At 42.3% G+C, this 14,788-nt stretch overlaps 1 protein-coding gene across 2 annotated transcripts in view; it reads left to right on the top strand.

The window, feature by feature from the left end:
• Positions 1 to 14,788, top strand: part of ubtd1b (ubiquitin domain containing 1b) — a 76,579-nt gene that overhangs the window by 56,842 nt on the left and 4,949 nt on the right. For both annotated transcript variants that reach the window (XM_052026861.1, XM_052026862.1), the window contains exon 2: positions 3,616 to 3,843. In XM_052026861.1, the coding sequence (XP_051882821.1) occupies positions 3,616 to 3,843 (228 nt within the window). The remainder of the gene's footprint in view (positions 1 to 3,615; positions 3,844 to 14,788) is intronic.

Genomic DNA, 14,788 nt, shown 5'->3' with positions numbered 1-14,788 from the left:
AGGCACTTCTATCTGTTTGAAAGTTTATCAATAAAAGTCCATAATGCAGAGATCTATTCAAAATTGTAGAATTCATTTTGAGGGAGCATATCAACAATAGATCAGCATGTCAGGACTCAAGATTGCTGTTGTAGGATCAGAAGAGAAGCTGGAGGAGAGTTGAATTTCAGTCAGTGCTTTAGAAAGCTGTGTATGAGGGCACTGTTTCACTGGGTGATTTTTAAATGCTGCTTGAAGTTTGCCATCTGGTCAAATTTCTGTGATTTCCACCCTCTTTCCCCCTCTTCATCACTTAAAAAGCCACCAATTTATCACCTCCTATTCATGGCAATGATGTGAGGGCTGTAGACTTAGCTTCATCACGGGCACAACCCTCCCCACCATTGAGGACATATTCAAGAAGGCAGTGCCTCAAGAAGGTGACATCTGTCATTGAGGACCCTCATCACCCAGGACACGCCCTCTTCACATTACTACCATCAGGGAGGAGGTACAGGAGCCTGAAGACCCAGACCTTGTTATTCCTCTTTTGCACTATTTATGTAACATAGTAATTTTTATGTCTTTGTCTTGCGCTGTACTGCTGCCACAAAACAATAAATTTCACGACATGTGTCAGTGATAATAAACCTGATTCTGATTCCAGCAAGAGAGAATGCAAGTTAGTTGCATCACAACAGCCTTCTGTCCTTTTGCATATTCTGAACATCTTGCTATCTAGCCTGCCCACCTTCCCCCACTGTCTATCATTGTTTTCCACCCTGCTACAGCAGAAGTAAAAATGATCTCTGCAGGTTAGCGGGCATCTATTTAGAGAGGGGTGGTCACGGCTTCATTTGATGACCTTTAATCAGAAACGGGCACATCTGCTACATACCGGAAAGGCTGGTTAAATGAAACTTCTGGGTCCAGTGTTAAGTCCTGAGTGCTGCAGTGTGCCAAGCTGGAAGATGAGATGTTTGTAAGCTTTTCACAAGTCACTTTGTTCCAGGCCGTTTGTTTTGTCACCCACAGTCCACTCTTGCAAGATGATCACTCAGATTTATGTTTCAGTTGTAAGGATCAGATGTCTCCTTCATAGAACTAGGGAGTTCCCTGGCAAGCCTCCCAACAATCATTTCAAAAATGCCTGAAGGCCACAAAATAGGGCAGTGCCTTAAATAGGATTCTTGACTAAGTAGTAATGACATTGCAGCTGCTCTTCTGTTGCAGCAACACTGTGCTCTCAGCTCTGAAGGTCTTGCACAGCACACTCCATTCATGTGTATTAATATACTGGCCACTTTTCAATGAGCATAGGTTTTCAAAGGTTTCTTGATCTGCTTATTTACCTTCCTTAATGACCATTTCAACACATTGTTCTAAGTCAACCTGGCTGTAGATATTTCAGCATGACACAAGTATGTTGGCACACTTCCCCAAATCAGCAGCTGCACCCTGCTTGCCTGCCTGAAATTTCAATTTTTTTTTAGTATTTCCATCCATGTTTAGATTTCCAGATGGAATTTGATAAGGTGCTACCCAAGGTCATTGCAGAAAAAAGCACATGGTATAGGAGATAACATATTGCCTTGCAATCAAGTTTGGCTGGTAACAAACAGGCTTCAAAGGGTCTTTTTCTGGTTTCTAAAGAAAAGCTCACCAGCACCTCTACTTCCTCAGGACACTAAAGAAATTCAGCATGTCCCTGTGGACCCTCGCCAATTTTTATAGATGCACCATAGAAAGCATCCTATCCAGATGCATCACAGCTTGGTGTGGCAACTGTTCTGCCCAAGACTGCAAGAAACTGCAGAGAGTTGAGCACATCACAGAAACCAGCCTCCCCTCCATAAACTTTGTCTGCACTTCTCACTCCTCAGTAAAGCAGCCAACATGATCAAAGACCCCACCTACCCCAGACATTCTCTCTTCTCCCCCCTCCCATTGGACAGAAGATACAAAAGCCTGAAAGCACGTATCATCGGGCACAAGGACAGCTTCTATCCCATTGTTAAAAGACTATTGAAGGGTCCCCTGGTACGAAGCAGGACTCTTGACCTCACAGTCTACCTCATCATGGCCTTGCACCTTATTGTCTACCTGTACTGCACTTTCTCTGTAACTGTAACACTTTATTCTGCATTCTGTTATTGTTTTCCCTTGTACTACCTTGATGCACTGATGTGATGAAATGATCTGTGTGGATAGCATACAAAACGTTTTTCACTGTACCTCAGTATATGTGACAATAATAAACCAATTTAACATGCAGTGTGCTGCTGAGCTCGGCGCTGGATCCTCAACTTTTCATTTCCATAAATAATGTGAATGAAGGCATTGAACATCTAGTCACTAAATTTGCAATGAAACCAAAATAAGAAAATAAGTTGTGAAGAGGACATGAGTATAAAAAGATTTAGATGGGTTTAGTGAGTAGACAGATATCTGTACAGAGAAGTATAATGAGGGAAAATGTGAAACTGAGGTAAAATATTGCATCTAAACCATGAGAGATTGCAGAGTCTGGAAACATAGAAATCTGGGTATCCTTGACCATGACAAATGTGCAGGCACAGCAAGTCTTTTACAAGAAATTAAGAAAGGTAAAAGAATGTTATCATTTATTGCAAAGGGAATTGTGTACAATAACAGGTTATACATTAGTTATATTGGGGCTTAGTACATGGAGTATCAGTCTTGGTCTTATTTAAGGAAGAATATTAATGCATTGGAGATAGTTCAGAGAAGGTTTACTTAGCTAATAGCTGAAATGGGTGGATTGACTTTTGAAGAAAAGTAGATGTTGGACGAGCTAGATTCTTTTGGGTTTGGAAAATTGGCAGAGGATTTGAAAAATTGGCAGAGGATTTGATTGAAATGCAAATTATTCTGAAGGTTCTTGACGGTGGATATCAAAAGCAGATGGAACCAGGTGTCACTGGCTTAAAAATAAGGAATTGCTAAATTAAGATAGATGAGGCTGATTTTTTTTGTTTTCTCTCCCACATCTTTGGAACTCTTGCTGCTGTTTGAGGAAGAGAGGCAGGGATAGATGGATTCTTATAAGCAAAAGAGTGAAAGGATACAGCAAGTAGGCGAGGATGCAGAGCTGAGGTTACGAGAGAATCAGTTGTGATTTTGTTGAATGGCAGATGTTCAGTTAGCCGGCTCTTGCTCCAAGTTTATCTGTTTCCTGCCTAATGCTTTGGAGATCAATTCACCTTTTACACAAATGGATGTCTCTTGGACATCCAGGGAAGTAGCCATTCAATATACATGTGTTATCACCCTTGGAGAAGGCAGGATAATGGGGCTGAGAGGGAAGAATAAATCAGCCATAATCGAATGGCCTACTTCTGCTCCTATGTTTTATGATCTTTCCAAAACAATGCTAAATATACAAGTCTGTCCTGCTTCAAAGACGTAACTTAGTGTGAACTGGTTAGTGACCATATTGAATACACAAAAGATTATTGTTCCTAGAATGGAAGACTTGGTTTTACTTGGTTACCAAGATTTAATGTGAGTGACCTGACACTGTTTTTCATAGAAACTTGAATGAAGTATTTTTCTTGCCACTGAGTTTGCCCCATGCTTTTTTTATTGCTGATTTAGAATGTTTCTTCTTTTCAGGTCGTAATGAGCCTCTGAAAAAGGAGAGACCAAAATGGAAGAGTGATTATCCCATGACCGATGGCCAGCTGAGGAGCAAGAGGGACGAATTTTGGGATACAGCACCTGCTTTCGAGGGTCGCAAAGAAATCTGGGATGCCCTTAAGGCAGCTGCCTATGCCATTGAATGCAATGATCTCGAACTGGCCCAGGCTATTGTAGACGGTGCCAGCATCATCTTGCCACATGGTAAGCACACCAGTGAACTGTGCAGCCTGATTTCAGATCCATTATCTGCACCATATCCAGTGAAACCCCCAGAATTGTCAGGAAGCTTCCCGAGTTCTTGCCAATATTGAATTTCTTTTTGTCTGCTGTCCTAGCTGCTCCCTCAGTCAAAATCTGTTCCAATTCTCCCACCACTGAAACATCACCTCGCAAGTTCTTAAGGGGAAATAATATAAGGCTATGTAGATGGTTGGAGCGAGAGGTGGCTTACGTGGACCATAAACACAGCATTAAGCTGCGTATGAGAATCGAAGAGGTCACGTAGCCCCTTAATCTTCCATTGAAGAAAATCACAACTAATTTACTTGTTACCACAGCTCTGCATTCCTGTCCACCCGTAGTAACCTCCCACCCCCTTGTTTATAAAGAATCCAATTATCTCTACCTTAAAAAATATTTAAAGACTGGTTTCCACCACTCTTTGAGGAAGAGTTGCAAAGGCTAATGACCCCTGTGGGGGGTGGCGGGAAATTGCTCCTCAACTGTCTCTTCTACGGGTGACATCTTATTTTTAAACAGTGACCCCCTCCCCCGGATTCTGGAAATGTACTCTCCACATCCACTTGTCAAGATTGGGTCTTGCTTTTATTAAGATCCGTCTCTGGCAAATCAGAGCCTTTGCTGTCCAATCTTTTTTTAATGAGACAGTCCAGGTATTGCTCTCTGAACTGTTTCCAACACAGGCTGATCAACGCATGTCTCTCTGCTCTGCATTCTATGTAGTAGTTCCAAAATTCCACAAGGTGTTTCCTGTCCCACTTGCCCATCGACTCCATGTATCCCAAGGAATAGATTTCAGATGTATCCACGGCTGTCATATCAATAGCCTTGTTTATTTGCAGGCTCAGTCTAGTTTTGACACTCGACATATCTTGCCCATTGCTGTCAGAGGCTGATTTGTTGACTGTCCTCTGGAATGCACTGAATTTTGGCTTGAATTCTGGCTTGGCATTATTTACCTATGCAAATAGGGTAATGAAACCCCTTGTCCATAACATGGAGTGGGTGTCCTAATGTACTACTTTGTGCATGAGCACTGTGTGGAATAGGTAAAATTCAAGTATTTAGCTCTGATCTGGACAAGAAAATGTGTGAGTGAAGAATTGTGTGTTGGAAAGTGGGTCCTACAAGTATTTAGTAATATTTTGCAAGCAGTTCATCCAACCATGTTGCTTGACATCTGCTTCAGAATATTTTGGTGTCTGCTGGAATTAAGAAACGGGTGATTCCTAGCTTTTGTCATTGCTTTTGTAGATTAGTGTAAAACACAAGCTTTAACATAAAGCTGGTTATTATAATTGTCAATCCTAGTCTGTAATGCTTTCCTCACTTGAGAAATTTGAGTGCATTCCTGCTGAAGTTGCAGTATGCATCCAGGCCACAAAGTAAACAGCAGTTAAATCACCTCTTTTTTTCTCTTTAGTCTTGCAAGTTTTATCAAGCAAGAAGAAATTGTTAACAGCTGCTTTGCACATATCTCTACAATTTAACTAGCTGTGTACCTAAGTGACAACAGAATTCAAAATTTAGTTCTTTTGGCATGTTAATTTTGCAAACATCTGTTTTTTCCCTGTTTCTTTGTTCTCATATCTAGGGACAGCAAGTAAATTGAGATAAGGATATTATCCTTTCAGGATTTCCCTTGAGTTTTTGGGCCAGAGGACAAATAATAACAAGATCGCTTTAAAAACAAATGCTGCCTTTTCCATTATTTTCGTGAGTACATTGTAAAGAGATTACAGAGAGGTAGAGAAGTTTGACAGGACAGGAGTGCATGAGATAATTTGAAGCTTCCAGAAATATGCTCAGCGTTAGTAACATTAGATAAGGAGCAAGGATCTTGCTTCTACACTTCGTTCTGAGGTCATTAATCAAAAAAAAAGTTATTCTCCTGTTTCTGCTTCACATTGGTGATTAACCTTGGCTTTCAATGTAACACTTCCCAACCAGGATTCTTTGATAATAGATAGCAGTCCTTACGAAGGGTCCCAACCCGAAATGGCGACTGTCCCTCCATAGATGCTGCCTGACCCACTGAGTTCCTGCAGCTCCTTTGTGTGTTGTTCCTTGATAATAAGAGAAGGCCACTCTTGAGTAATTTTACCAAAGAATCGTTCAACACACTGACTCCTATCCTACGCAACCCTGGCATCATGAGAAGAAGAGTTGAGACCAGTGTAATCATATTGAATGGTGGAGCAGTCTTAAGCCTGGTGGTCTACTGCTGCTATTTTCTTGTTCTTTATCCTGCCTCCTGTATTACTGATTCTACAGATAGAGAGGTGTACAAAATATTAAGAGGAATAGATAGAGTAGACAGCCAGTGCCTCTTTCCCAGGGCACTTATGCTCAATACAAGAGGGCATGGCTTTAAAGTAATGGGTGGGAAGTTCAAGGGAGATATCAGAGGGAGGTTTTTTACCCAGAGAGTGGTTGGGGCATGGAATGCGCTGCCTGGGGCAGTGGTGGAGGCAGGTACATTGTTCAATTTCAAGAGATTACTAGATAGGCGTATGGAGGAATTTAAAATAGAGGGATATGTGGGAGGTAGGGGTTAGATAGTCTTAGGCAAGGTTTAAAGGTCAGCACAACATTGTGGGCCGAAGGGCCTGTATTGTGCTGTACTGTTCTATGATGTGCTTTGTCACAATGATGTATAAAACAATTCACACTGGCAAGTGCAGTATTGATGTTGAACACATTGAGGCATATGTCTTAAGTGAACACCAGAACTTTCCCAAACTCGGATTGGGAATGCCTTGCACTTTATTTTTAGCACGCAGTTATCCCCTGATATGGGTCCTGGTCGTGTTTGCATATTGAACTCCATGGTAAGAGATTTGCCAGTGGACAGAGGGAGCGATTCAAAGATATTCACAAAGCCTCTGGGGGTGGGGGGTGAAACTGAGTTGTGGGAACCCCTGGTTCATGGCTGCTCAAACTGGAGGAGCATTCAGAATGACATTAACAACCACAAGTCCATTTGTCAAGGAGCCCAGCATGAATAGCTTATCAAAAAAAAATATGCACCAGCTCCCAAACTATCACCAGTTCACCCCATCAAGCACATTCTGTGGCAGTCTGCAGGACCTGTTGTGGCTTTTAGAGTCATCTCATTATCACAGAACTGGAGTGGGAGCAAGGCATCTTTGACTGAGGGACTGCTTATGAGAAAATATACGTGGGTTCTATATTCCTGACGAAACGTACAGCTTTTGGGAACTAAGTGCTAAGTGGCACCAGGTAGTTATCTTGACATAGACCTTCCACTGTGAATGCCAGCTTCCTCCTTGACTTTTAATTATCCATACTTGGGAGAGAAAAGCGTACTTGTTATTTACTGTGGATTTGCTAGTGATTTGGTGAAGCATAAACATGCAATTAAGGCACAGAAGTAGACCACTCTGACCTTCAAGCCTGCTCCACTATTTAATAAGATCAGGGCTGATCTGAGTTTGGCCTCAAATCTCCATTCTGGTATATCCCATGGGAAACTCTCAGCCCCCTTCATTATCATGTATCTATCTACTTTTGTCTTAAAATTTTGAAAGGCTGGGCTTCCACTGCCCTTTGAGGAGGAGAGTTCCAGAGCTCACTACCTTCAAAATAAAACATTTTGACTTTTCTGTCTTTTTGTATATTGGTATATTAAAACATGTAGCTGGGGGTGTGCTACTGCCCTTGTCCTTCGGTACAAATCTTGGACTTGGTTGCTGTCTGAGTAGCCTGGATGAGTAACTGCAATACAGTTTATACACTGCTGCCTCTGTTTCAGTGACGGAGGGAGTGAATGTTCAGGGAGGTGGTTGAGATGCCAATGAAGCAGGCTGCTTTTGTCCTGGATGCCATCAAGCTGCTTGTTGTTGGAGGTGCTCTCACCCATGCGTGGAATGGCACTCCTGACTTGTGCTTTGTCAATGGTGGAAAGGGTGTCAAGAGATTACTGGCTGGAGGATATCTAGCCTCTTCCCTGCTATTTTTCCCACTGTAATTTCATGACTGGACCCTTTGAATTTCCAGTCAATGGCAAATCCCAGGATATTAAAGATGGGGAGACTCTGCAGTGGTGAAGATCGAGGGTAGTTGGACTCTTATTGGAGATGGCCATTACCTGACGCTGCAGTGATGAAAATGTTACTTGCCACTTAATGGTCTGTGAATGTTGTTGGTTTTCACTGCACAGAAGCAAGGGTTGTTTCATTTGCTTGAGGAGCTGTCAATAGAATTGAATGTCCCCCAGTTCAGACCTTTCAAAGGAAAGAAAGTCATTAAAGCAGCTGAAGGTGATTGGGCCTAGGATACTGCCCTGAGGAACTCCTGCAGCAATGACCAGGGGCTGAGATTACTGACCACTTCCAACCCCAATCATCTCTCTTTATAGAAAGGTTTGATGCCCACTGAAGGGTTTTCCCTTTGTTGATTTCAGTTCTACCAGTGTGCCTTGATACCATACTCATTCAGTTGCTGCCTCGATGTTAAGTACATCACTCTCGTCTCACCCCTGGAGTTGAGCTCTTGGGTCCACGTTTGGACCAAGGCTATGAAAAGGTCTGGGGCGGTGTGGTCCTGGCAAAACCCAAACTGGGCATTAGTGACAAAGTAATTTGCAATCACATTGCAGATGACTGAGTAGACTGCTTAAGACAAAAACCAGTCTGGCTAATTACCATCCAATGTCACATTCTCTGAGCTTGCCACTGGGAGCCAACGCTTTGGTGCTTCAAGTTCTGAAATAGATAAAAGGCACACAGCTGATCTATTTAAATTACATTTGAGTGTGCAGACTGGTGGGGTTCCTGTCAGACCACTTTCCTTCCTAATCTTTGTATGTTTAACTTCATTTCTGTACTTTATGCATTTGCAAAACGATCTTTATTTCCCGTTTTGTTTTTAAGTTCAATTTTTTTTTAAAAACTTAGTAATGTGTTTTGGGGGTGATTTCCCAGGAATGTCCATTTTATTGATCAGCTGATTAGTTTATTGCTCAAAGCTGTTGAGAGCTTTTGCACTAATGGATTTATTGAGTTGGGGTGTATCTTTAGCCTGCTGGCATCATGTTAAATTTCTGTACTCCTTTTCCTTCTGATTTTATTTTATGATATTTGAGGCAGTGTTTTGTGCAAGTGTTTTGTGTAGTTTTCTGTAATGTAATCTGTACTATAGGCAAAACTTGCTCTGAGCCAGGTAGGGACTTGTGACAAATATGATACAAGTGGATCAGTACAAGGCCCTGTGTAGTGGCAGGATCTTGCACAATCCCTAGTGAGGAAATGGCTGCTTTAAGAACAGACAATTGGCTAAGCCTTAACTAAGTATGAGAGATCTTATCAACTTAATGGTTTACACAAGTTTCACATTAGGCTGAGGTTAATTAGTTTCTTCAAGGTATACAAAGTGAAGAGTTAACAATAGCATCAGGATCTGAGGGTATAGAGTCTTTGGAACTCTTTCTCAAAGGGTGGTAGAAGCAGGCTTTTAATATTCTTAAGCGGAGGTCGATAGATACTTAATAAGCAAGCCATGAAAAGTTGACACGGCCACAGGAATGTGGAGACGAGGTTGCAGTCAGATCGGCTCTGATCTTGTTAAATGGCAGAGGGGCTGAGTGGTGCAGCTATGCTCCTGATTCTTGTTTTTGTATGTAATATAATAGTCTAATCTTAATGTGCTTCCTGTTGTTTTTCATTCTGCATCCATATACACACACTTGTAATGGAACCTGCCCATTTAGCTTTGTCATACTGTAATTACTGCCTAGTGTTGGTGTGCCATCTGTTTTGTTTTCTCCTGTTCCAATGCTTGCAAGGCAGAGAAACTTTGACCCTCCTCATGACTGTTCCCAAATTGCTGTAAATTTTGTTCTTAATGTGACAAACAAAGGACTTCAAACTGGAGATTGTCTGCGTCACCTCAGAAATGTTGTCCACAGTGCTGGAGATTATTTTATTTGTGGTCTGTGAGAGGCCTGAGTCCTATATTAATTTAGCAGTCTAGTAAACGTACTAGGTCTAATCTAGTATCTCGTGCTCTTGGTTCTATTTTCTTCTCCTGTTCGTAGAAATGAAAATGGGCCTAGGGCAATGGCTCATGTGCTGGTTAATCTTTACACCAGTTGTTTTCCTGCACCAGCCTCTAATCTCATGATTCTCACATTATTTTTTTTTTAAAAAACTGTTACTTCCTCAGAAGCCCTCCAATCCCCCTACAACCCCAATACCATTATTGGAGGAATCTTTGTATGAAAGTGAGTCGGACTTGGCTTCAAGATGTTGCAATTAATTGCCAGGTACCCAGATGCAGAAGCAGGGGGAAAGTCTGGAGATAATTCCTTTTTAATAGTACCACTGTTGGAATCCCTTGAGGTATGGAATTTCTTAAACTGTTGGAATTTTTTGGTAATAGCTTGCAAAGTAAAAAAAAAAATGAGTGACGTAGGCTTGCGGGGAAAGAGTCGGGGAATGTGTCTCATCGTAAAGAGACTGGAATACTTTGGTAGAAAATGCAACTGAGTGTACAATTTGGATTTTTACACCAGGCTTAATGCAATGGCTCACTATGGCATTTCTTCTGTTTTTGCTTGTTAGATTTTGGAGTTTAGTGACTGGGGCAAGGAAGGAGAAACTCCATAAAGCGTAAAGGGGTTGCCATTTCTGCCACTAATTGACTAACCAAATTCACACACCACCTGATGTACTCTTTGGTTTCCACTGAATCACATTCAGGAAGGTTCGTTGGTAAATGACTACAAGGCTAGCTACGAGGTCAAGTGTGAGCAGTATCTCCACATTGGCCAAGGCAGAACTGTTCTCTTGAGAGTGACATTTCTAGGAATGCAAAGCCATTCGTAATTTCAGTAAAACATACTGTTGGGGGTACATATTGGGGGTAGAAGAGTGGGTTAGCAAGTTCGCAGATAACACAAAGGTTGGTGGTGTTGTGGCTAGTGTGAAGGACTGTCAAAGCTTGCAGAGGGATATTGATAGGATGCAGAGCTGGGCTGAGAAGTGGCAGATCGAGTTCATTCTGGAGAAGTGAGGTGGTACACTTTGGAAGGACAAACTCCAAGGTGGAGTACAAGGTTAATGGCAGGATTCTGGGTAGTGTGGAGGAGCAGAGGGATCTGGGGGTTCATATCCACAGATCCCTGAAAGTTGCCTCACAGGTGGATAGGGTAGTTAAAGCTTATGGATGTTGGCTTTAATAAGTCGTGGGATAGAGTTTAAGAGCCGCAAGGTAATGATGCAGCTCTACAAAACTCTGGTTAGACCACACTTGGAGTACTGTGTCCAGTTCTAGTTGCCTCATTATAGGAAGGATGTGGAAGCGTTGGAAAGGGTGCAGAGGAGATTTACCAGGATGCTGCCTGGATTGGAGAACATGGATTATGAGGAGAGGCTAAGGGAGCTAGGGCTTTACTCTTTGGAGAGAAGGAGGATGAGAGGAGACTTGATAGAGGTATACAAAATATAAGAGGAATAGATAGCCAGTGCCTCTTTCCCAGGGCACCAATGCTCAGTACAAGAGGGCATGGCTTTAAAGTAATGGGTGGGAAGTTCAAGGGAGATATCAGAGGGAGGTTTTTCACCCGGAGAGTGGTTGGGGCATGGAATGCACTGTCTGGGGTAGTGGTGGAGGCATATACATTGGTCAAGTTCAAGACATTGTTAGATAAGCAAATGGAGGAATTTAAAATAAGGGGATATGTGGGAGGAAGGGGTTAGGTAGTCTTAGGCGTGGTTTAAGGTTGGCACAACATGATGGTCCAAAGGGCCTGTATTGTGCTGTATTGTTCTATGGTTATAAATAACATATGAGGTTAAAATAGTATGTCAAGCAAACAGGATGGGGGAATGCCACAATGATTCATTGGTCACAAAACTCAAATTCTACTCCCACGCATCTTCAGAATGTATCTTTAGTCAGACCAGAATTTATTCTTGTCCTGTCAAGAGTATCCACTCCCACTCTGTCTCCCCTCATCATTTGGTCATTCTTAATCATCCATTACCAAAAGAACTCTCTGGTTTTGGAAATCCTATGCCTCTAAGCAGTCCAACATCGGAAAAGCTCGCAGCAGAACACTTAGCTTGAAGATGTTGATCCACCAAAACTGGGTTGCATTTTGAGCCTCATAACTTTGGAAGTATTGAACGGTTCCCTTATACGATGAGATGGACTATGACCTCACGATCTACCTTGTTGTGACCTTGCACCTTATTGCACTGCACTTTCTCTGTAGCTGTGACACTTTACTCTGTCCTGTTATTGTTTTTACCTGCACTACATCAATGCACTCTGTACTGACTCAATGTAACTGCACTGTGTAATGAATTGACCTGTACGATCAGTTTGCAAGACAAGTTTTTCACTGTACCTTGGTACAAGTGACAATAATAAACCAATACCAAAACCAAGTAATCTAGGGTGACACTCCAGCACTAATGTCCAACATCATTTCACTGGTGCCAAGCTGTAAGTGGTATAGCCTCTGAACCCTTGAGGACCACTTTACTCAAGTCCCTTGCAGTCATTGCTGCCTTTGCCATAGAACTGGATGGGTATAGGTGGGAAAAATCCAGAGTTGGACCACCACTACCAGTTGGTATGTGGAGCCATGGCTTACACAAATGACCAGGAATACTCAGGTCATCATTAATGTACCCAAGAACAAACATTATACAATAACATGCATGTGGCTTAACAGTGCTCCCATTTAGAAAATGTAAGTTTATATTTATATGACTATTTTACACAAGGAAGATCAAGGTAGTATATTGGTTTTTAGCCTTGCTCTGGGTTTACGTGACCAGCATTGCCAGCTTTTATTCAGAGTTGAGATTAAATAATGCTGTAGTCTGCAGAGCACATGCTGTTTGGTGATTTGGTAATATGGATTAATTTGGTTCTTTGGTATGAATTTAATTTTGATTAACAGCTACTTGCATTGGGCTTCTGCAAATGTAATCTGTTGTGGCATATCCTCCCAGAGTTTCTCCCAAAACCACCTTCAAATGCTAAGAAAGAATTTGCTGTTTGTGTGATGTTTTCTCAAACTTTTGTAAACTTTTGATCTAAAAATTATTCTAGTTCCAAGTTCCACTCTTGCCTTGCCCATGCATTTTCTATAAACTATTGTGGTAGCTAATTGGCCCACCACACTGCAATATGAACAGAAAGTGAAAATACAATAGATCCGTTTCAGTGATGTTAGTTGAGGGGCTAATGTTGGCTAGAATGCTGGGGGAGACTCCTTTCTTTATATGGTCTGAAGGACTTTCTTGCATCCATCTTGACGTACGTACATCTAGTTGTGGGTGAGTAAAACAGATTTCACAGGAGCATTGGCAACCAGAATTTGACATCTGGCTGCATAATTAAATATTAAAGTGAATCAGGATGCAGAAGGAGGTACAGAAAAGGCATGGGCAAGGCAAGAGTGGAACTTGGAACTAGAATAATTTTTAGATCTGGAGCCAACATTGGTTAACAAACCTGAGTTATAGACGAGCAAATCTTGGTGCAACACACGAGATGCTGGAGGAACTCAGTGGGTCAGGCAGCATCTATGGAGGGAAATGGACAATCAACGTTTCCAATTCCCTCCCATAGATGCTAACTGACCTGCTGAGTTCCTCCAGCATCTCATAGTTGCATAGCACAGAAACAGGCCCTTCAGCCCAACTGCTCCATGCCAACCCATCTAAGCTAGTCCCATTTGCCTATGATGGCCCATATCCCTCTAAACCTTCCCTATTCATGTCCCTGTCCAAGTACCTTTTTTTAAAATGTTGCTAATGTACCTGCCTTAACACTTCCTCTGGCAGCTCATTCCATATACTGACCACTCTCTGGGTGGAAAAGTTGCCCCTCAGGTTCCTATTAAATTTCTACCCTCTCTCCTTTAACCTATGCCCTCTAGTTTTTGATTCCCCAACCCCAGGAAACTGCGCATTCACCCTTTCTATGCCCTTCATGATTTTGTACACCTCCATAAGATCACCCCCTCATTCTCCAATGCTCCAATGGTGGGGGGGGGGGGGGGGGGGGGGGGGGGGGGGAAATGTCCCAACCTGCCCAACCTCTCTCCATAACTCAGCCCCTTGAGTCCCAGCAACATCCTCGTAAATCTCCTCTGCACTCTTTCCAGCTTAATGGCATCTTTCCTATTGCAGTCTCTTGTGTCCCCAAACCTTGGTGCAAGTTGGGATAAAGGCAGCAGAGTTGAATGGAAGCTGACGGGTTGGTCAGGATCACTAGAATAGTCGAGGCTGGAGACAACAGACGCAGATGACAGTTTCAAGAATAGTGAGCTGATACAGTGATGTGAAGGAGATGGAATTGGTCTGACTTGCTGGGCAAATGGATATCAATCTAGCATCCCTGAATGGTCCACCTCTAATTTTAAAGTAAAATGAATGGTGCTGGTTGCCTCAACTATTCAAAGTTGTGATGTTTATTATTTTTAAAATGGTATTTGCATAAACCTTGTTTGAACTTGCTGAGATAACTTGGTGAATAAACATTCTATCCAGTGTCACATTAAAGCTTTACCAACCAGGCAAATGGAGGGGGTCTTATTTGGTCTTTATCGGCTTTTGGCCTAGAAGCAAAATAATAAGCCAAGGCTGCTGAAGGATCACTGACCAATTCAAATCAACCTCTGTCCATGTCAATTCCAGTGCCTGTTAGACAGTGAATAAAACAACCAACTTCATAGTCAAAACTCAACAGAAGAAAAATTTGGGCAGGGGAACTATCTGCTGAAAAGTGAATGTATTCATAGGAGGGAGTGTGTCACCTGTGGGCAGGCAGTAACCAAGAAAGTGGGGATGGGGGCAGTATGGCTTGCCTGAAGTAAGATAGGGAAAAGTCCTTTGACAGGAACGCTGTTATTCAAAACCAGTGG

Source organism: Pristis pectinata, chromosome 12 (assembly GCF_009764475.1).
Source record: "Pristis pectinata isolate sPriPec2 chromosome 12, sPriPec2.1.pri, whole genome shotgun sequence".
NCBI lineage: Eukaryota > Metazoa > Chordata > Chondrichthyes > Rhinopristiformes > Pristidae > Pristis > Pristis pectinata.
The sequence above is the reverse complement of the archived record's forward strand: the minus strand, read 5'-3'. Positions and strand labels throughout refer to the sequence as shown.